Raw genomic sequence first — 21191 nt, forward strand, 5'->3', positions numbered from 1 at the left:
TTATTGTGCTAAGACATGCAAGCAACTGACACTGGACAACAGAATTTGTTCTTTGCATTTGACATGCCACATTAAACACTACTTTTTTTTTTTTTTAATGAGTCATCTGATTATATTTTCATGCTTATTGAAATTAAACTGAGCTTATAATTAATGTCCAGTTAACACCACCAGGTGAAGTACTTTAGTGTTTTGTTTTGTTTTTTTTTCTGAGGAAGTGATGAGTGATTCTCTTCTAGTGACTTTATACGTCTGGAAAGGTCAGTGAGGTCCCCCATTCAGACTCTTGTTCCCACGTGAGCTGATTCATTCCAAATCCTCAAGGAGCAATCGCCTTATATAATTTTCTCTTTTTCACAATGGTCACAGTTTTCTAGCCATATAATAAAAATCATGCAAATCACAGTTTGCTTATGGTAAAGACAGGCTTATTTGAATAAGGGGACCAGTGTTCATTCACGTCAGTGTGAATGGAGCTTGATGCGATGTTTTTCAATGTGACTTTAGCTGAGCTGCAATCGGCAGAGCCTGTGATACAGATTGCTGTACTTCCAGGTCTGATTTGTGACTGCCGTGGCATATAATTGTGTCCTCAGTTCTGGATTTAGCAGCTTCTCTAGCTTTATTCTTTTGGCCAGCTGCTGATTGTGTTTTACATACTCTTAGCAATCAGTACATTTAATCTGGTTCTTCTTTTTTCTTCAAGATTCAAAATGTAACCCAACAAATTTCAGATCAAGTCTAAACTAGATTTTCTGTAATTCATACACATCAGTGAGAATACAGGTTTGCATGTATACCTTTGTATACACACAAACACACATGAATATACATATACACACAGAGATTCTATGTGCATATATACAAACATCCTTCCAAATTGTTTTTCTTTGATAGATTTGATAACAATGTAAAATCATATATTTTAAAAGGTTTCTAACTCACATTACTACCATAAAAATACAAATAACTACTACTTATCACTAGACTAACTTAGAAAGGATTCAAACATTAATTTTAAAAACCACTTTAAAATTTTCTTGCTTTTCATCAAGGATTCTGCAGAATTAAAAATAATATTTACTTTATTATTTTTAGTTTGCACATTTTTATGTTCATTTCAGAAAATCATGGCATTTTCCAGAGTCCATGTGCCTAGAGCCTTGGATGATATGGAAATGTTTTTATTTTTTACAAATATTAATTAACTTCTGGGATACATACATATCATTGATAAATGAGTTTAGCCAAATTTTTCAATGTTTAGATGCTGCGCAGAATCCCTTTTTAGTTAACTAGAACCTGTGATGTGGACCAGAAACTTGCACAAAAAGTTCTGTCCTTGAATTTTACTCCTTTACCACTTGCTTCTCTATCAGTAAACCTTAGGTGGAAAATTTCTCAACATAGGACAAATTAGACTTTGTATTTCCACTAGCAGTAGAAAGCTGAGGGTAAATGGGACTTTCCTGGTAGCCCAGCAGTTAAAGACTCTATGCTTCCAATGCAGGGGATGCAAGTCTGATCCCTGGTCAGAGAACTAAGATCCCACATGTCATGGGGCACAGCCAAAAAGTAGAAATAAATAAAATAACAATAAGAATAATAAAATAATTTAAAAAAGAAGAACAGGAAATGGAAGCAGAGACTGTTAAGACCGCAAAGAAAAATAAGTCGTGTAGTTCGTAATTCTATCAAAATGATGATGGCACTGGAAGCCATTCAATCAGGCCTACACAATGAGAATAATCTGATTTTTGTTTCCCAATTTTAGTGGAAAAAGGAGATAAGAGGCAACAATAAAAAGTGTAAAACTGGAGTTTAAGGGAAAAAAAGGGAAGGGGAGGCCCCCCTTACCCCTCCAAAGGAAACACTGCCTATTCTACACATATCTACCACCACACAGAGTGGCGTTGCAGAAGTCTCCATCACAGAGTACCACAGTGAGGCAGGAGAACACGGATGTTTTTTGAAGTTTCTCAGTAAAACAAATAGAGTTGGCTTTCCATTTACCAGAAAACTAAATCAACTACATTATGTCATTCCTTGAAACACTCTGATAACCAAGGTTTCCTTTTTATTTAAAAGTGGAACTTCTGTATCACAACAGGGGGAAAAAACAGTCTGTATTACAACTGTGACATTTTCATCTGTTTATTTTCCTTTGAGTGGGCATTTCTATCCATCATTAGCTTGCAAAAACTAACATATATACAACTGAAAGTCACATGAGGAAACAGCAAAAGAAAAACAACAATAACAGTTTCAACAATGAAAGTGGCACTTGGTCATTTTTATGGATGTGAGGACTGAGGTATTGAAATGGCAGAAGAGAACAGGAAAGAGGATTTTGCACAAGAGGACCCATTTTTAAGGATAGCTAATGGTGGGACTTAGCACTGATAGAGACCTACAGAGAGCTCCTGAGGTGAAAAGTATCATCACTTCCAGCCTTTGAAACAGGCTGTGAATTGAGCCCAGCTTTGTCCTCTGAATACTGGTAAGGATGTCTTTGGTCTCTGAGCTCCTCTCTCAGTAATTTAACCCTCTAATATTTGACAAGCAATGAGTGTCTGGAGAATAAAGTAATCTTAAGATGGAGACAAGAAACTATATTTCTCTGCTTCTATTCCTTCCTGTTGTCCCTTTACCTCATCTTTTCCCCACCTAAATGGAGTCATGGGAAAAAAATCAAAAGTTCCCTTTGTTCACAGGGGTCTTAGTCTATGGCCAAGACCCATCCTTGGGATACTTTCTGCATAATCTTGATATAATACATTTATTTGGCACTGAAATCAATTGGTTGCTAGTCTACACAAATGCTATTCTATACAAATATTAGCAAGGGAAGCAATCTGGAATATATTAGAGCAATTAACAAACTATAGATCATCTGCTAATATGTCAGAATGTGTAGGCAATAGCCCAGTGGGGTGGTCACGGGTGTCACATGAGACAGCATATGTGAAAGACTCTACATGACAAAACACTTTGGACATCAAGGTCATTATTATTGTGTTATTGTGGTATAGCAATTGATACACTCTGGAGAAAATAAACCCCCAAGAAGGCAAAAGCTCCAGTCAAATTAAATACAAGAAATCATTTCCTCTCCATGTCTAACAGTTGGCACTTGGCAATAATAATGCAATGTGTGGAGAGACACATCTTGGGCCTATAAAATAGAAATTTGAATATACAAATATATATTATGAAGTATGGTAGGATACAAATTGATGTAAAAATATGCTTTGCTTTCCCTGTTTCATGATTTTAAAAAGCATCAAATTTTGCGTAGTTGGATGTTGTAGTAGAGTTAGGAAACCCTTTTGGTTATGTTTTAAGAATGTTTTCACAGTATATGTTATTACAGTGTTGGTATATTATATGTTAAATAGCTTTCTGAAATATTTAGGACTTGACCAAAAATAACTAAACATTAATACAGATCATTCTAGTAATATGTTTAGTTATATTTGGGGGGGCAGGTAGTAAGAATGGAGTGATGAGAGTAGAAATTCATCAAGATTTGCTAGTTGGCCCATTCTGAATGAAGTGTTTGAGATAGTCAAGTAATCCTGATGGGTAGGGTGTCCATGGTATCTTCCTCGTTAATAAGGAAATGGCCTGAGGCTTTATCTGTTGGAGGTACTGTAGGAAGATGGTAAGTCAGACAGAGGTTTCTTCCCTGCCCCAAGGCCAAACTGTCACTGTGGCAAGTTTACCCAGAGAGCATTTCATGGGTCAGTGTTTGACAATCAACCATTCTTCAAGATGGTGGAGCTGCTCAGGCTCAAGAGACCAGAGTCAGTAACCTTGCCTCATGAGGTCAAATCCCAGGGATTTCGGAAGTTATTCACTGTCCAAGAATCCTGGGCAGCTATCTTGAAGGATAATCTTCCAATTTCTTAGGTCACTGTTGTCATATTACTGGCCTTCATTTCAATTCCAGTTAAATTATAAAGTGCAATATGTAATGTTGAACCTTCAGAAAGAACGTAATGAGCACAACCAGCCTCCACAAAATCCCAAGTTCAAATTACAGGTAGAATCACCATCCATATCTGAGAATGTACAGAAACTTGATCATCGTTGTTGTCTTTATCATCACCATCATCAGCATTAGCATCATTAACATCACAATCTCAGCATCATGATCATGTCAAGTGGTGTGGCAAGGTCAGAAAAGCCAACATCAAGACACTGTCCAGTTTGGGTGTGTAAATATTATCCTGTGTTTCTTGGCCCATTTAGCAAACACTTTCTTTTCAGTGATAAACCTATGCCCCCCATATGGGGCATGTTCATGAAGAAAATATTCATCACATTCATCTCTTCCTTGTTCATAGTAATGGTAGGGGACTTTTCTATACCCTTCTGTCCTAGAAAAGAAAAAAAGAAAAGGGGAGAAAGACTGAGATGAAAAATGAAGCACTCATTTATTAGAATCCATTATGTGCCCAGTAAATGCATTACTTGCAAACCCATGCCTGATTCTTGTCCATGAACTCAGTTAAAAGCTATTATACACAAAAGCTTTTAGAAAGACACACCAGGTCCTTAGTGCTTTAATAAATCAAATAAAATTTATGCATCACACCAATTATATGCAAACATAGAGCCATTCTTTGAGGGAGGAAATGGCGTATAATGGAAACAAACTTTGGATAACCTGATTGCTTTAGCAGAGCTTGAAGAGGCTTAATGATTTTCAGAGTAAGATATTTGGTTCATCTGTGCTCCATTATGCTTACAGTTAAAGTAGAAATATTTGATTACGAAGACTGTGGCTTAGGTACCATTTGACAATACGATTAAAACACTCTCTGAATGATACTGTGCCAATTGTTGGTTGGGAAATCTATTTCATTACCTTGATGAAGCATGGAAGGTTTGTTTTATTATCTAATTAGAAACTATCCTACCAGCAGGGATATACTGTGGATAAACACATGCATTTTAAATAAGGATCTGACAGATTACTCACTTAGCAGTGAAATATAATTTCCAGGAATTCTTGTTAAGGTATCAGCCTCTCTGAGGCTTCAGGACATTTCGTCCTTCAAGATCAAATATAACCATTGAGTAGATAGCCATTCATCAACCATTCGCGCAGCAGAAACAACAAACCTGTTCTGCAAATTAAATAACCCTTGAACTTATTCTGTATTTTCAAGCCACAAGTCCCTGATATGCCACAGACTAAAGGAAAAAGGTTCCTTCTGACATTTGACATTAGGCTGTGGTAAATATTTTTCTTTTTATCATCCCTGAAAGTCACAACTTGATGCACTGACAATGAAATGTCATGTCAGCAAAGAATGCCAGGAAATAATTGTTGCTTTATCCGTGTCTCAGATTTATGGTATTAAAATGAATTGTGATATTTTGACAAGATATCAGGATTGGAGATGCATAAAAATAATTTCCTGTGATCTTACTTGCAGTAGGTGTCATTTATCATCCCGTAGACGTGAATGCCGTAACAGGCATCCATGGCCAGAATGAAGGTGAACCACCCCGTGCTGAGGTAAGAGCCAGACTGGACCCTGTAGGGGGAATGAAAACAAACAAACAACAAACAAAACAACACGGAAGACACACACAGAGCAACAGCAAAGGGTGATGAGAAATGAGCAACCTTTTATCAAAAACACAGCACTTGTTATCAGGAAAAAACATAAGGAAACTTGACAATCTGTCAAAGATACACACTTATTTTGAATTATCTCCGAATAGTTTATAGGCATGCTTTCACTCTTAGTACCTTAAGCCTAGAAGCTATGTTGTATGGAAGGGAAGCCATATGGCAAATATCTGGAGTCAAATAATCGTGCTCCCTTCAGGTGAAAAATAATTTATTTGACTTTCCGTAAGACACAAATTAGTGCTGTATATCAGAGGACAGGTTTTCTCAAGTTGCTTGGAGCCCTGATGGGAGTTGAATGATAATGGTGTTTTCTGACTTACCTGGACACATCACTTTCTTGGGATGCTTGCTGGGCTTCTAAGTGAAAGTTGGATGCGGTATAAGTGAATGACTTGGTATGTGAAAGCATTTGAAAACTTTTCCTTCACTGTTTTCCAGGCATCATGAGACAAGATTTTTCCTTTATAAGACCTGTGTTACCAACCTCCTGAACATGTTTTTACTGAGCACCTACTAAGTGCCCATCACTGCTGTAGATGACACAGATATATAAATATAATAAGTATCAAAACAAGGCTTTTTGTCTTCACAGAGGCTAGAGGATTGGATCTGAAGATGGCTATGTTATAAAGGTTGATCAGGGAAGGCCTTTTTGATAATAGACACAAAGATATGGGGAAAAGGGAGGGCAGGAGAGGTAAATGGGAAGAAACCATATGGGCCTACTGGGAAGGCAGCCTCATGGGAAGGCAGCCTCATGCGGGCAGTCTTTCAACCCCCTCTTGGTCACATAAGAATAGGCCTTGGGTCTGGAACACTTCCTTACCAAGGAGTTTTCACATCCTGGGCTGGACTCACCACCTCGTGTGGGAGTAGCCTCTTCTGTTTCACACTCAATGTAACTGCTTTGCTCTGCCTATGTGACATATGGCACCTGGCCAACCTCACTGCTATAACTCTTCCCTGCAAAAAGGGGATGGGGTCCTTTGTTCTGTGGCACAAGAGGGTTGCCCGCAGGCCAACAGTCCTGTGTCAGCTGCTGGGAGGGACCTGCTGACTGTGGCCTGATGTCTTGCTCTGTCTCTCTTCTCTATGCGAGGAGAGCTCTGTTCCAGCACTCCACTGTGCTCCAGAGCACAGTGCTTGACTGTGTTGTGTTTTCTTTGGTGACTCCAATACCAAGATACAGTGGGCAGAAGTGTTTGGACTTCTACTCCTGGCGATGAGCAACAGACGCCACTTGCTCAACAGACCATATGAGGGAAGAGTGTTCCAGGAAGTGTTCCATATCACAGATACGAGGATGTGTGCTCCGTATGTTTAAGAAAGAGATCGGGATGGGGAATACGTGTAACTCTATGGCTGATTCATATCAATGTATGACAAAACCCACTGAAATGTTGTGAAGTAATTAGCCTCCAACTAATAAAAAAAAAATTTAAAAAAAAATAAATTAAAAAAAACGAAAGGAAAGAGATGGCAAGTAGAATAACTGAAGGGGTAGAGTAATTAGATTAAGTGCTGATTTGAGGAGTCTGTCAAGTTGCAAATGGCTCAAGGGAATGTTGGATGAAAAGCTGGATCTCCATATTCGTCTTTGGCCAAGATAACCCAATCCATCCAAAGCAGATGACTGTCTATCTCCTTAAAACTTTCCCCGTAGGGGCATCTGGGTCACCCCAGGTTGTTTGGCAACCGCGTAGCACCACTTTCTGAAAAAGACCAAATTTCCAGTCTTTCTAGGTGTCCTGGTGAACTGGCCTGCTGTCATCTCGTTTCCTCCTGCGCTCCACCACCGGCACAGCACTCCCACCAGCAGCTTTTCCCACTGATGTCCAACATCCTTGCTGCAGTTCTGCAGGACCAAGCCATCAGTGTGTTACAGTTAGGACCCTGAATCCTTTCATTCTTCTATAAACAGTCACCACTTAGTCTCAGATCTCAACAGGTAGGCATTTCAGGAGCAAGGAACTCACAGCGAGGGTTGATAACTGGATTTTTAGCCTTTATTTTCATCAACTTTGGTTGATTTGCAAAGAGAAACAAACCCAGTGCATCTATTTCCACCCCCTCTGCCAAATATTTGTCACTGAGTCTGAAATGCCAATATGTAAAATGACTTCCTTTATATCTCCTGGTGTGTCTTCTAAATGGAAAGCATTCCAGAAACAGTACCACATCGAGTTACATGCACTTTCCTCTGTGACAGGAACAGTTGCAGCAGCATGGGTTAGGAACAAGTGCCAAATGGGTGGGAAGACACACCACAGGGAGGGGAAGATATAAGAGAGCAACTTTGCCTATAATACAGTGGAACCTGCAGTCAATCCTGCAATTCTGGTGTCTGAGGAGGAGCAGCAATGACGGGAAGTGCTTAAAGTACCATCTGCTGAAAAAGTCATTTGAAAATTGGGAGGAATCAGAAGAGACAAGAGTCTTGACCAAAAGCTCCCAAATCAAATCTAGAAATTTTATCTACATACTGATATTATTTTTTCCAGTTTTTCTTCCTGTTGAATTGTATTTTTTCCCTCTTCTTGCCTTTTTCTTCTACTTTTATACCTTCCAATCCTATCCATTCTTCATTACTAGGCTGACCAAGCACTAGTAATGATCATAAAAAATTACAGCATTTATTTGCACATGATGAGAAAAGACGGGTCTCACATATTTACCCACTTATTCACCTTTTTTAACAAACATTCATTGGGATCCTATCATGTGCTACTGACTATGCTAGAAGTTGGTGATGAATATTTTCTTAAAGAGCACACTGTCTAGTGGGGAAGGCCACACATGTTAAAGCAATTAATCACAATATAGGGTAACAAAGCAGAACCTGTGTGTTTCAGAGTTAGTACCAAGCACAGTAAAGAACTGAGTGAGGGTGTCTGGTTTCCCATTCCAGCTGTGACATGACTGGAATGTGAAGCTTTGGACAACATAGCGTCTTTGGGGCATCTTAGTTTCCTTTTCCCTAGAATGAGATTGTTTAAGGCTTACCTAAGGTTTACTCTCATTTTAAAATCAAATGATTCTGCGATCATCACCCATGATAGTCAATCTGTTTTCATCTTTAGCCACGTGGCAGTTCCATGTTCCATGCATGTAGGGTGTGTAATTAACAAGCATATAACACAATTGGTCAGGTCGCAATAAATGCACATTTGTAACATGGGAATGCCTTTGAGTGCCTGGGGTGTATATAGAAAGGGTGTACAGTTTTATCTGGCAGTGGTGGTGGCTACATTCCCTCAACTTTTGGAGAGAGAAGCTCCATATTTTTCTCTTTCACACAGTTGTGCCTGGAAGGTGCTGGAAGGGCTGTCTAAAACCAAAGGCACCACCATACCATTGAGGGTAAAGATTAATTTGAGTGAGAAAAAAAATCTGAATTAAGTCAAATCGGTTTTCTTTTTAGGTGTTTTGCTAGGAGCTGGTCCTTCCACATAGTTGCTGTCAAGGACCAAGATAGCATCAGAGCCCCGAGACAAAGGGAGGATCGCTCGTGAGACATATGGACCCCTACTCAGCAAAATAAGCTCCTCTGGCTCTTTCTGGTCCAACTCGCATAGTTGTTTCTGAGAGTCCAACAGCCAGGTTTTCCTAGCAGAACCCTCAAAGGATAAATAGGGTACAGTTATCAAAGTGATTTCTCTGTGTGTTTGTCTTCTCTTTACCACAGGAAAAGAGGGTCAGGAATTTCAGGGTTTGGGCTCTGGTCAAAGATCTTTCCATCTGTCCACCTAATAAGGAAGTTTTTACCCCATTTCTGATATCGATGGCTTTTTTTTTTTTTTTAATCGATGGCTTTTAAGCTTCAACTGATTTATTTTGTCTCTGGAGAGACAGCATAATAATTAGCTCAAAAACTCTTCAAGCAAGCTGTGTTGCATTTGATCCAGACTAGGAGGTTCATACTGCCCAAGTGTCCTGTCCTACAACCATCACTTAATTAAACAGTTGCATCTTCTGCCACCCCCCCTCCGGTGCCTCTGACACATTTGGGATGTAAAATCATATGAGGTTTCCTACCCATAATACTTGCCTGGGCTAGCAAAGTGCTTTCTTCTCAATACTCCCAGATAATATCCATATAATGATACTTGCAGTGGTAGAATGGCAGCTGCTGGATTAATAGAGGTATTCTTCCAAATAAATAAAGGGGCTTCCCCTGTGACTCAGTTGGTAAAGAATCTGCCTGCAATAAGGGAGACCTGGGTTCAAACCTGGGTTGGGAAGATCCCCTGGAGAAAGGAAAGGCTATCCACTCCAGTATTCTGGCCTAGAGAATCTCATGGGCTGTATAGTCCATGGGGTCACAAAGAGTCGGGCACGACTGAGCGACTTTCACTTCACTCCAAATAAATGCCCTGATGATCTGGGTTCCTAAGGGAATTCGCCGGCCTGGATGGCACTGCATCTGGGAATTCTTGTAGCTGCACCATTTCTAAACTTTCCTGCTGTGTGGGTATACTAGAAAGGAAGAAAATAAATTTTACACCCCAGTTGACCTTTTGGAGGTTCAATAGAATCAGTGACAAAGACTTGAGCTGATATATGTGAAGTTGTTTATGCTTCTTAGCTTGGAGAGACCTAGTTTAAGGCGTAACTATCAGATGCCTTAAAAAATTCTGAAAGGGTCACCTCTTGGGCCAAATATTGTCTTGTAATTTGTCAGTCATGCACATAGCACTATGTACCAGCTGGTCATCAGCCATGACACTTTTTATACCTTCCACAATTGGGGATCGATAAAAACAATTATTGTCACCTACAAATAAACAATCAAGATTCCCATAGGGATGATAAGAGAATGTTAGCCCCTAATTCAGTACAATAGGAAAGCTTAAATTAATGCAACAGAATAATGAGCCATGCAGGGGGGGGAAAAAAAGGAAGAGTGTTAAAAGGAAGCTATCAGTCATTTGTTTTCACCGGCCAACTTCACATCCCACTGCTCCTTAGTAATCAAGATACTTACCACTTGGAAACTGCTAAAATTTACTTGTTCATCTCTTGGAAAAATGATGCTGTCAACACCTTGATGTAGCACATACTTGAAGGCATATCATTTAAAATATGATTTTTCATCTACTTTATTACCAATAAAATATAAGCTACCATGCCTCTTGATGTTTACCCCTGTTCCTCGATGCTAAAGGCCATCACGTGGTCACAGGTGTATGTTGTTTGTCGTGCTAGCCTTATTTGTTTTTACCAATCCCAATATCTGCGGCTGTCAGTATTCTTCATTCACCTGCATCCTTGCTTCTAAGGATGTTCCTTCATCTTCTCATTTGTGGAAACATACTACAAAGCATTTTTCTCCTAATGCCTATCAAGCTGGAACTTTCTAGTGAGTGACATGTCCCTTTGGGATAATTTCGGAGGAGGAACTGAGGAAACAGAAATGGTTACTTTTCAAAAGAAAGCTGACTTACATTGAATTTATCTATTTACAGAATGCTCTCATGACTGAGTGACTAAACATACACACACACATAGGATGCTCTAATTATTGAGCACCATTAGCTCAAGACTTGGATTCTGAACTCAAGAAGCTTATACTTTGATGGGCAAAATAATAGCACTTTCTCTATATCAGGGTTTTTTTAAATCTTGGCTGTTTTAGATGTGATAATTCTCTGTTGTGGTGTATGCACTGTGTAATAAGTTCTCTTTCATATTTCACCAGATTCCTCTCTGTTCCAAGCTCCTCTGAGCTCTAAGAGGACAGTAGACTTCTTGACTTGCTGGTGCATGGTCTTTGGCTGAGAGAGATTTGCCATGGGGTTGTCTCTGACCCCAAATCCAGGCTCTCCAGGCTCTACTTATGTACAGTTCCCATACTTTCTGCTCACTGTCCCACTGGCTTTCCTTACCTAGCCAAGCATCCTGACAAGTCTATCTGAAGCCATTCAGGTTTGGTGTATACCGAATTATTATCTTACCTTGCAACACAGCGCTAAGAATCTGCATACTCACTCGGCCTAAACCCAAAGGGAAGTCCCTAGCCTACAATGGGGACTGTGCAATGGGGAAGGGAAACCAGTGTCAGGGAACAAGGATGAGGAGTCCAGTTGCCTCCATCCCTGTGGCTGCCTCCTCTTCACAGAATGGTTCCTTTGGGGGCCTTTGTTTCTGCTGTTTCTAATCCATTTCTTCTATGATCCAATGCAAACAAGGCCCAGGGCATTCCAAGTAAAAATTTCAAAAGCATAATAATCATTTATCAAAGCCCAAAGGGGATCCAAACCCTTCCAACAATGAAGGTTTATTGGAGAGCACAATAGTGGCAGCAGTTTCTGCTAAAATCTGCTATACTCAGGAGCAAAAAGGGAATTTTAAAAAAGACTTAATCAATATTTCATGTCTTATTTTAACACTATTGGACCTCAGTTCTCTCATCAATACACTACACTGGCAGGATAAATAAAAATAGTAAAGTAAGTTTCTATATACCTTCCCAGGGAGAAGGAGTATCTGGCAGAATACAGATTATTCAATTAAAAACATTCTCTTATTTTTTCAAAAGCACATGGATAATGAAAGAATATATTTAAACAAAGAGACTGGCCAGGAAAAATAGCTGATGATTATCAGTAGCACCTTGGGATTCAATCTAATATTGTGAACCAGTCTAATGGAAGCAGAGCTCAAAGTGTGGAAACAATTTCAGCTGTCCCCAAGTCATATATTTTTGTATATCATTCGATAGTTGGGAGCTATGGTAATACTCTGGAGTTTGCCCATTATATTAGCACTATATATTTGTACTATCTATCAATGGGACAAGCCCAGCAAATCTTTAGGCAGCAACAACTTTCTGCAAATCAGGTAGCAGAATTCTCCATCTGGGCTTGAATCATTTACAGATGGGCATAAACTTTTCAAATGGATAAAAATGTCATACTGTGGAAGATTCCTAAAAGAATGCACTGGACAAAAGGAGTCTAGGTCTGGAAAATAATGAAATATGGACCATGGGTAAATGGAGAAAGCCATAAATCTTTTAAGGCTGTACTACCATCCCGATCAGCTAATGCAAAAATGCCTGAGCTAATCAGTAGACACTTGGACTATAAATATAACAAATAGTTTTCCTGCCATAGAATCAACAGGACTCTGACTAGTGATGAATGCAACAAAATTGTACAAAAGGAGCATAATAAGAAATGACTGTGTTCTTTGCAAAATGTACATTTAAAAGTAAAATGGTTCAGCTCCCAAAAGTATGATTTATGGCTGCTGTAGAACTAGAAGATACCACTCACAAAAATTACTTTGTTCATTCATCTCAGAAATTAGAAGGTTATTTTGCTCCTGCCCTTGGGCTTTAAAGCCCCTTCAATTGGAAATGTTGATTTCTGGGATTTCATTCAATTTCTTAAATGAACAATGGAACCTCAGGAATGACAGGGATGGATAGTGGAGGTCTCTCTGGACCACTTCATTAAAGCAGGACTAGATCCTTAACCATATAGTATCGGCTGAATCGTATCCCCTCTAAATTTTTATGCTTAAGTCTTTACCCTCATTTTGATGGTGTTTGGAGATAGGGCCTTTGGGAGGTAATTAGCTTTACACAAGGTCATGAAGTCAGGGTCCTACTGATGGCACCACTATCCTTATATGAAGAGGAAGAGACCAGAGCTCCCTTCATGTTACGCTAGGACATGGCAGGAAGGCCACAAGCCAGAAGGAGAGTCACCAGAAACCGATCTCAGGCTGCCAGCTTCCAGCACTATTAGAAAATGAATTCCTATTCTTTAAACCACCCAGAGTATGGTATTCTATTACAGGAACCCAAGCAGACTAAGACAATGGGTATCTCTTGGGGCCCTCCCCCAACAAACATGACCCCCCAACTCTTGCTGAACTCCCAAGTCTAGTCACATGGGTCCATTTATGGCTCCTTAGTACATCTTATACCTATCAGATTCTGCCTTTTGTTTCTCTTGACTTGTGTATATTTTCCATCTTCCTGAAATGCTCCCCCTATATCCTCTCTAGTTTCTAATCTTATCAAGCTTTGATTCTGCTTACCCTCATCCATTCAAGAAAGATTTGGTGACTGCACTATAGGTGTGAGCCACTGTGCCAGGCACGGGAAAGACCAAGCTGCCCTTGATCTCAACTCAAGGTCAGGGTGGGGAAACAGACTCAGTGATTATTTTCAAAAACAGGGCTATCGAAAGAGTAATCCCCTTACAGGTGCCATGAGAATACTGAGGGAAGAGCAACAGCTCCTGCTGGAGGGAACTGGGGAAGGTAGGAGGTGAGAACTGAGCTGCAGACTAAGGGAAAGAAGACCAAGCAGATAAAGCAACAGGAGGAGACCTCTTAGGCAGGGGGACCTGGCTACGAGACTGTGCTGAGGTATGCGAGCAACCAGCACACAGAATAGTTCTGCTCTGCCCTCTAATCTGGAGCAAAGCATCATCAGTACTTAATTTCCATAATAAATTGTTAGTTAGAGACAGGATGCACAAGTAACGCTGATTTATTTATCTTCCTTACATTATCTTTTGAAATATTAGAGATACCTTGATGTTTTATATACCTAGTTTTTTTCAGCTGAAGGAAATTTATGGATCTGGTGAAAGTATCCAGGGGAAAAATGGGAGAATTATATTTTTTTCTTCCTCATTAATTCAGAACTGAGGAAAATGTAAACAATATATGATGAAGAATAAAAACAATTTAAAAATGTGTGAGGCTATTGGAGGTATCCAGTGGTGTTCATCTGTGTTATAAACTAAGTCACAAGTCATGAGCAAATGCATCTAATCTCCATGTAGTCTCCAAGCAGACTTCCTCAGTATACACCCAAAGGCTCTCTACTTGCTCCACTTAAAAAGAAAACAGTTTTTACATAATCATATAACTTGTCGAGGGTTTTTAAATTATTATTATTGGACATATGAAAATGGATACCATTGCTGCTTTAAAGACATGAACCCTTTGCAGTTGCTTTCTGGTCAAGAAAGTCTGCACTATACGTTCTCTACAGCAACATCTCCTCTGCTCCGTGAAGCTTCTCAGAGACGGGATTACATCATGTACCCAATCTCTACTCTGAATAACTGTTGCCTTCCCTGGACCTCTGGTTTTTCTAAAGGTCCCATAATTTTGAGGATGTGAGGTATTATGGATAGCCCATGTGATTTCTAGTTTCAGGCCATTCAAGCTACCATAGAGGCCCTTGTCTCAATGACCATAGTTTTTCTATCAACTTTCCTATGCTAGATTGTTTTGATTGTTCCCTCCTTGAACATGGCTTGCTCATGCGTCAGTAACTTTCCTGCCTCACTGCTTTAGGCTTGGCCAAATGACATGCTTTGACTCTTTAACTATTAGTAGAAGTGAACAAAGAGACAATTCTCAGTAGAGATTTTAAGTGTTACATGCTTCCTGTTTCTTACATTCCTTCCCTCCATCATGAAAACAACACATCCTACATAGTGAGTGTTCATTCAATCTGGGTCCCATGCTGTAGATCTGAGCCCCAAATTAGAGCTAAGTTCATTGAAATCTAGAGGAGTTATAGCTGATCACAGATCTATGAGTGGTAAATAAACATTCTTGTATGCCACTGAGCTTCAGGGTTATTTGATAAGCAGAAAAATGTTAAGTATATTTTTTGATAAATAATAATTGCTATTATTTATGGAGAATTTATAGGTACTAGACATTGTGCTAAGGGTAATATATAGGTCATTTTGTTTAATTCTCACAACAATCCCATCCTTTGGGGAGAATTAATATCTCCAATATACAAATGAAAGTTCGGGAATGTATAAAGGACTTGACCGAAGACTGTCATACCAGAGAATTCAGGTTCTTAACTAAGCTCTCTCTTGTTTACCATCATTCTAGCATTGCCCGAGGCATCACATGTCTGACAGTTCAGTTCAGCTCAGTCGCTCAGTCATGTCTGACTCTTTGCAAACCCATGGACTGCAGAATGCAAGGCCTCCCTGTCCATCACCAACTTCCAGAGTTTACACAAACTCAAGTCCATTGAGTTGGTGACGCCATCCAACCATCTCATCCTATGTCATCCCCTTCTCCTCCTGCCTTCAATCTTTCCCAGCATCAGGGTCTTTTCAAATGAGTCACCTGTTTGCATCAGGTGGCCAAAATATTGGAGTTTCAGCTTCAACATCAGTCCTTCCAATGAACACCCAGGACTGATCTCCTTTAGGATGGACTGGTTGGATCTCCTTGCAATCCAAGGGACTCTCAAGAGTCTTCTCCAACACCACAGTTCAAAAGCATCAATTCTTCAGTGTTCAGCTTTCTTTTTAGTCCAACTCTCACATCCACACATGACTACTGGAAAAACCATAGCCTTGACTAGACGGACCTTTGTTGGGAAAGTAATGTCTCTGCTTTTTAATATGCTGTCTAGGTTGGTCATGACTTTCCTTCCAAGGAGTAAGTGTCTTTTAATTTCATGGCTGCAGTCACCATCTGCAGTGATTCTGGTCTGACAGACCAGCCATCAAAAGACCTCAGGTCTTCTGGTTCTACTGTTAACTATCTAGGAAATCTTGAACATGTTGCTTCTTCTTTTTGGGTCACATTATTTTTTTCTTGATGGCAGAATAAGAGGATTGGCCTGGGTAGGCTTTAGGTGTTTCATCACTAAAATTCTGTAATGTAGTTGTATGTAATAACCTAATCCATGTTAGAGAGATTGTAACTGTCTAGCTGTATTTTTAGAACAAGAGTTATTATCACCACTTTATGGATATGTTAATAGCTTTACCGTTCAAACCACCTTTTAGAATTTCAGCTGTGGTCCTGTTCAAACAATGGCTTTAGGCCATTGACATGGATATGTGCATCAACTTTAAAAAGAAATAAAGGGGTAAGTCCTGAAAATAAAGATCAAGTTTCTAGGTTTACTTCATTCCCCAGGCATGGCTTCTTTTCAGTCCTAGGTTCTGTAACATTGTAATAAATTGTCCTCTTCGGCTTGTGTCAGCTGAAGGAGGCATCTGTTCCTTGCAACCAAAGATTTAAAGTTGGATTGGTTGACCTCCAAGATCCTTTCGAACATAATGAGTCTACTTAATACTCTGGGTATAATTAGGGAGTCAGTTCTACCAAATCCTTAATTCTTATTAGCAATCACTATTTGATCTGATCCTAGTTCTATACTTAAACTTAAATAAGTTGCTTCTTTCTAACTTACCCTTCAACTTATCTTGAAATCATGCCCTTCCTAAACTGATGTAGTCTTCAGTATTCTGAATGCTAATCACCTTACTTTACCTAAGGCATAGGTGCCTGTTCCCTGCTAACCTGATAAAGGTAATTAAGGAAAGGTTTTGACTTTCTCTCCTAGTTCTCTTATCAGCAATTCCTTCTGCATATACTTTCCTTAAGACTAAGGCAGGGGAAAAAAAAAATGAAAGATTATAATCAGGTAGGAGAATATCTAAGTAGATAAGAGATTTTTTTTTTCCTGCCACTTTTAGTTTTTAGAAGAGAAAAGAAGTGTCTCACTTTCCCTTAGTTTTTTAAGTTAGTTGGAACTTGAGTTAAACCAAGCTTTTCCTTTAGAAATAGTTCTAGTACAGAATCAGACTCAACCCTGCTTCTGATAAAAATGCTTTCTGAGCCTTGTTTCACTTTCAAAGTGAAAATTTCTGTTTAAAAATAACTTTTTGAAAAGTTGAGGTATAACTGACATAAAGCATTATATTAGTTTCAGTTGTACAACATAACACTGTGATATTTTTATATACTTTGAAATGGTCACCACAATGTCTAGTTATCATTTGTCACCACACATAGTTACAGATTTTAAAAAATAATTCTTAAACAACTAAAAGTTTTAACAAGGGTTAAGACAGAGACTTGAGCTGGTTTCACCCCAGTGAAGGAGAACTGGGAATCCAAGCTTATTGCTAAGGTCTCCAGTACCATTGGGATCATCATGAAGTCAGCTCCAGCCACAGCCAAGCAACCAGCTACACACAAAAGTGAAATTTCAAAAATACATAGCAGCCCTGAACTTCTGGTTAAAATGATGAATTTTGCTGCAATTTCCTGCCTATCTAAATCTACTTTTTCTCAGGAACATGGCTTAATAAATCCTGAGGTGAATTATTTTGAGGGGAACATTGGACTTCTCAGATGGTGCAGTGCAGTCTCCCTGATAACTTAGTTGGTAAAGAATCCGCCTGCAATGCCAGAGACCCCGGTTCGATTCCTGGGTCAGGAAGATCTGCTGGAGAAGGGATAGGCTACCCACTCTAGTATTCTTGGGCCCCCTTTTTGGCTCAGCTGGTAAAAAAAATCTGCTTGCAATGCAGGAAACTTGCGTTTGATCCTTGGTTTGGCAAAATCCCCTGGAGAAGGGAAAGGCTTCCTACTCCAGTATTCTGGTCTGGAGAATTCCATGGACAGTCCATAAGGTCACAAAGAGCAGGACACGACTGAGTGACTTTCACTTTAACTTCTTTCAGGTGGCGTAGTGGTAATGAATTTGCCTGCCAATGAAGGATTTGCAAGATGTCGGCTCTATCCCTGGGTCAGGAAGAGTAGGAAATAGCAACCTGCTCCAGTATTCTTGCCTGGAAAATCCCAAGGACAGAGGAGCCTGGTGGGCTACTGTTCATGGGTCACAAAGAGACATGACTGAGCACACATATTTATTGTTAATAGGAAAAGTTATGCTGTACCCCTTTGCTCCCATCTATTAAACTACTTTTATGTAGCTCACTAAAGAAGGACAATTCAATTAGAAAAGGTCAGAAGCAACAACTGACACATAGGTCTTCAGGGATTGAGAATTTAAGTATATAACTTAGAGAAGGAGGTTTTATTTGTCATTTTTCCAATATGCTGACTTTCATTGACTACATTACGCACAGTATCTTTGCCAAATTATAGGCTATCAGCAGTGTGTCAAAGGGCACACTGATCTAATTCTTCTACTTCAGCACCCAGGAATTCCTAAGAGGGGCATCTGTCTGCTCTAGCAGAACCCCTCAAGTCAAATGACTTGGTGATGAACTTGTCCTTGAAACAGTCAGAGCTAATGGTGTCTCACTAAACAAGATTTTTGTCCACTAAAGTAGAATGTTATTCCAATTTAATTCTGCCCAGGAATTTTAGTCCGAAGAAATCCATTTTCTTCTGTATCCTTGAGATGGGATAGGGTTTGAAGTCTACGCAGATTTTCCGACTGAGTTAGACCCCTTGCTTCATGAAGAGAAGAATTTCTTTCATGGAGGTGTGTCTTCCCCATAGTGTTGATACACAGGTTGGCTGGCAATCTGTGCAGAAAGGAGCTGTGTGTTTGTTGTGTTTACTTACAGTAAGCTTGTACCTGGGAAGAAGTCCTTCTATTCACAACCTCCCCATACCACAACTTCTCCTGTACTGGGTCTTTTTAGTTAAGGACCAACTTTCTGATCAGAGAAAAGATAATGGTAATAATTCCATTCTTTCCAGCAGAAGAGATGACATTTATGTGTCTCTGAAATTCTTCTGGGCCAGTAATTTTTTTCTTATTGAAGTATAATTGATTTACAATATTGTGTTAGTTTCAGGAGTGCAGCATAATGGTTTGGTATTTTTGCTAGTTATTGCAAGATATTGGGTATAATGCCCTGTGCTATGCATTTTATTCTTGTTACTGATTTATTTTACATAGAGTAGTTCATATCTGTTAAGCCCTTAACTATAATTTGTCCCTCCCCTCTTCCCTTTCCCCTTTGGTAACCACAAGTTTGTCTATTTCTCTTTTGTGTATACATTAAGCTCAGTGATTTTGTGAATCCAGAGTAGACAAAATTTCATAAAGTGGGAACTAGAACACAGAGCAAAAGCAATAGATCTTAGAAAATGCCAAAAGAAATATGAAATAGAACTTAGAAAATGCCTCTCATTTGAGAGCATCTGATTAAAATGTGAGTGTTGTTTTCTCCACAGACTTTCCTACATTGCAACAATCACAGAATGTCAGAAATCTCTATGCCTCGCTATAAAAATGAGAAGGACATAGGAAAGCAGTTGAGAAGCTCCTCCGCCTTGCATCTTTGCTTTCACCAGTTGGTGATAACACTTTGTGCCTATGTTTCTAACTAAAGGGGCTGCAAAGAAATGACTAGAAGAGCTACTGAACTCTGAAGGCTGTTGAACAGCAGCAGGAGATGAACAGAATTGCTCCTATTTTAGGAGCCCACAAACTGGCTTCCCTTCATTCCCCCTCTCTTCCCCTTCCCTCTGCTTAGTCTTAAGTGTCCATAATCATGCCAAGAGGATGAAAAGAACTACATTGTTGCTTTTTGTAGAGAAGATATATGAGGCATGAAATTTTGTGAAAACCTCACTCCAAAATAAGAAAGTAGATTGAAGGGAACTTAGCCTTCCTGCCTCCTGAACCAGATAAAAGGAAGTGTTGAGTGATGCCAACTAACTGGTTTCTTACTAGCTCCCCCCTCATCATCACAGCCCCAATCCTTGGGCTGCTAGAGCCCAGCATTCCAGACCCCTCCACCATTTTCTCATTCTGAAAAACTCGTCCCTGTCATCAGAGGCCAATATCTCTGATGTGATGATTTTGACTCCAAAATCCTATCCCTAGGGCTTCCCTCATAGCTCAGGCAGTAAAGAATCTGCCTGCAATGCAGGAGACCTGGGTTCAAATCCTGTCAGGAAGATTCCTTAGAGAAGAAAATGGAAACCCACTCCAGTATTCTTGCCTAGAGAATCCCATGGATAGAAGAGCTGGCAGGCTACAATCCATGGGGTTGCGAGAGTTGGACATGACTTAGTGATTAAACCACCACAATCCAATCCCTTCCTTCTCCCAGGGACATCCTTTCTTCCTCTTTAGTACTTAGGTCCCACTCTCTACCCCCAGAGCCTTGGCTCCACTTCCCAGACACAGCACTGATTCCACTCTCTGTACAGGCATTGCTTTCATCGTCTGTACCTTTTCCCAAGCTCCATTTACCACCACGCTACTGATAATGGATTCTGATTTTATTGTCTTAGGGGTAAAGTCTGGTATTTGTACTTAGGAAAAAATCCTTTTGAAAAAAAAAAAAAAAAGAAGCTTTCCTGGGTGATTATAATGTGATGTGTGTAGCCACGGTTGAAAATCACTGCTATAAATGCTTGTTAGGTTTGGGGATTCTATTAGAAGTTGAGTTCCATTTTATTATGAATTAAATTAGCTTTTGAGGATTAGCCTGAGAATCTAACTACCATTTAAAAAATTTGTTTCTTTAGGAAAATGTTTCCCAGTTTATAAATAGCTGACTTGCAAACTGACTGGATATTTGCCAGTGAAGGAACGATGGTCACCAAAAATATTTTGGCCTTTCAAAAAGTTTATTTATTTAATTGAAGTAGAGTTGATTTACAATATTAGTTAGTTTCAAGTCTACAGCATAGTCATTCAATATTTTATAGTTTATACTCCACTTAAAGTTATACAGTAGTGACATTTTATTTTCTTGGGCTACAAAATCACTGCAGATGGTGACTGCAGTCACAAAATTAAAAGACG

At 39.5% G+C, this 21191-nt stretch overlaps 1 protein-coding gene across 4 annotated transcripts in view; it reads right to left on the reverse strand.

Moving 5' to 3' along the window:
• Positions 1 to 2138: 2138 nt before the first annotated feature.
• Positions 2139 to 21191, reverse strand: part of ST6GALNAC3 (ST6 N-acetylgalactosaminide alpha-2,6-sialyltransferase 3) — a 608849-nt gene continuing 589796 nt past the window's right edge. For 2 of the 4 annotated variants that reach the window (XM_043877626.1, XM_043877625.1), the window contains exons 4-5: positions 5442 to 5549; positions 2139 to 4382 (exon numbers count right to left, since the gene is read on the reverse strand). In XM_043877626.1, the coding sequence (XP_043733561.1) occupies positions 4196 to 4382; positions 5442 to 5549 (295 nt within the window). In that variant the 3' untranslated portion in view covers positions 2139 to 4195. Of the gene's footprint in view, positions 4383 to 5435; positions 5550 to 5970; positions 7506 to 21191 lie in introns of those variants that run through there. The other 2 variants (XR_006335818.1, XR_006335819.1) reach the window with 2 other exon arrangements.

This window comes from Cervus elaphus, chromosome 20 (genome assembly GCF_910594005.1).
Source record: "Cervus elaphus chromosome 20, mCerEla1.1, whole genome shotgun sequence".
Taxonomy (NCBI): Eukaryota; Metazoa; Chordata; class Mammalia; order Artiodactyla; family Cervidae; genus Cervus; species Cervus elaphus.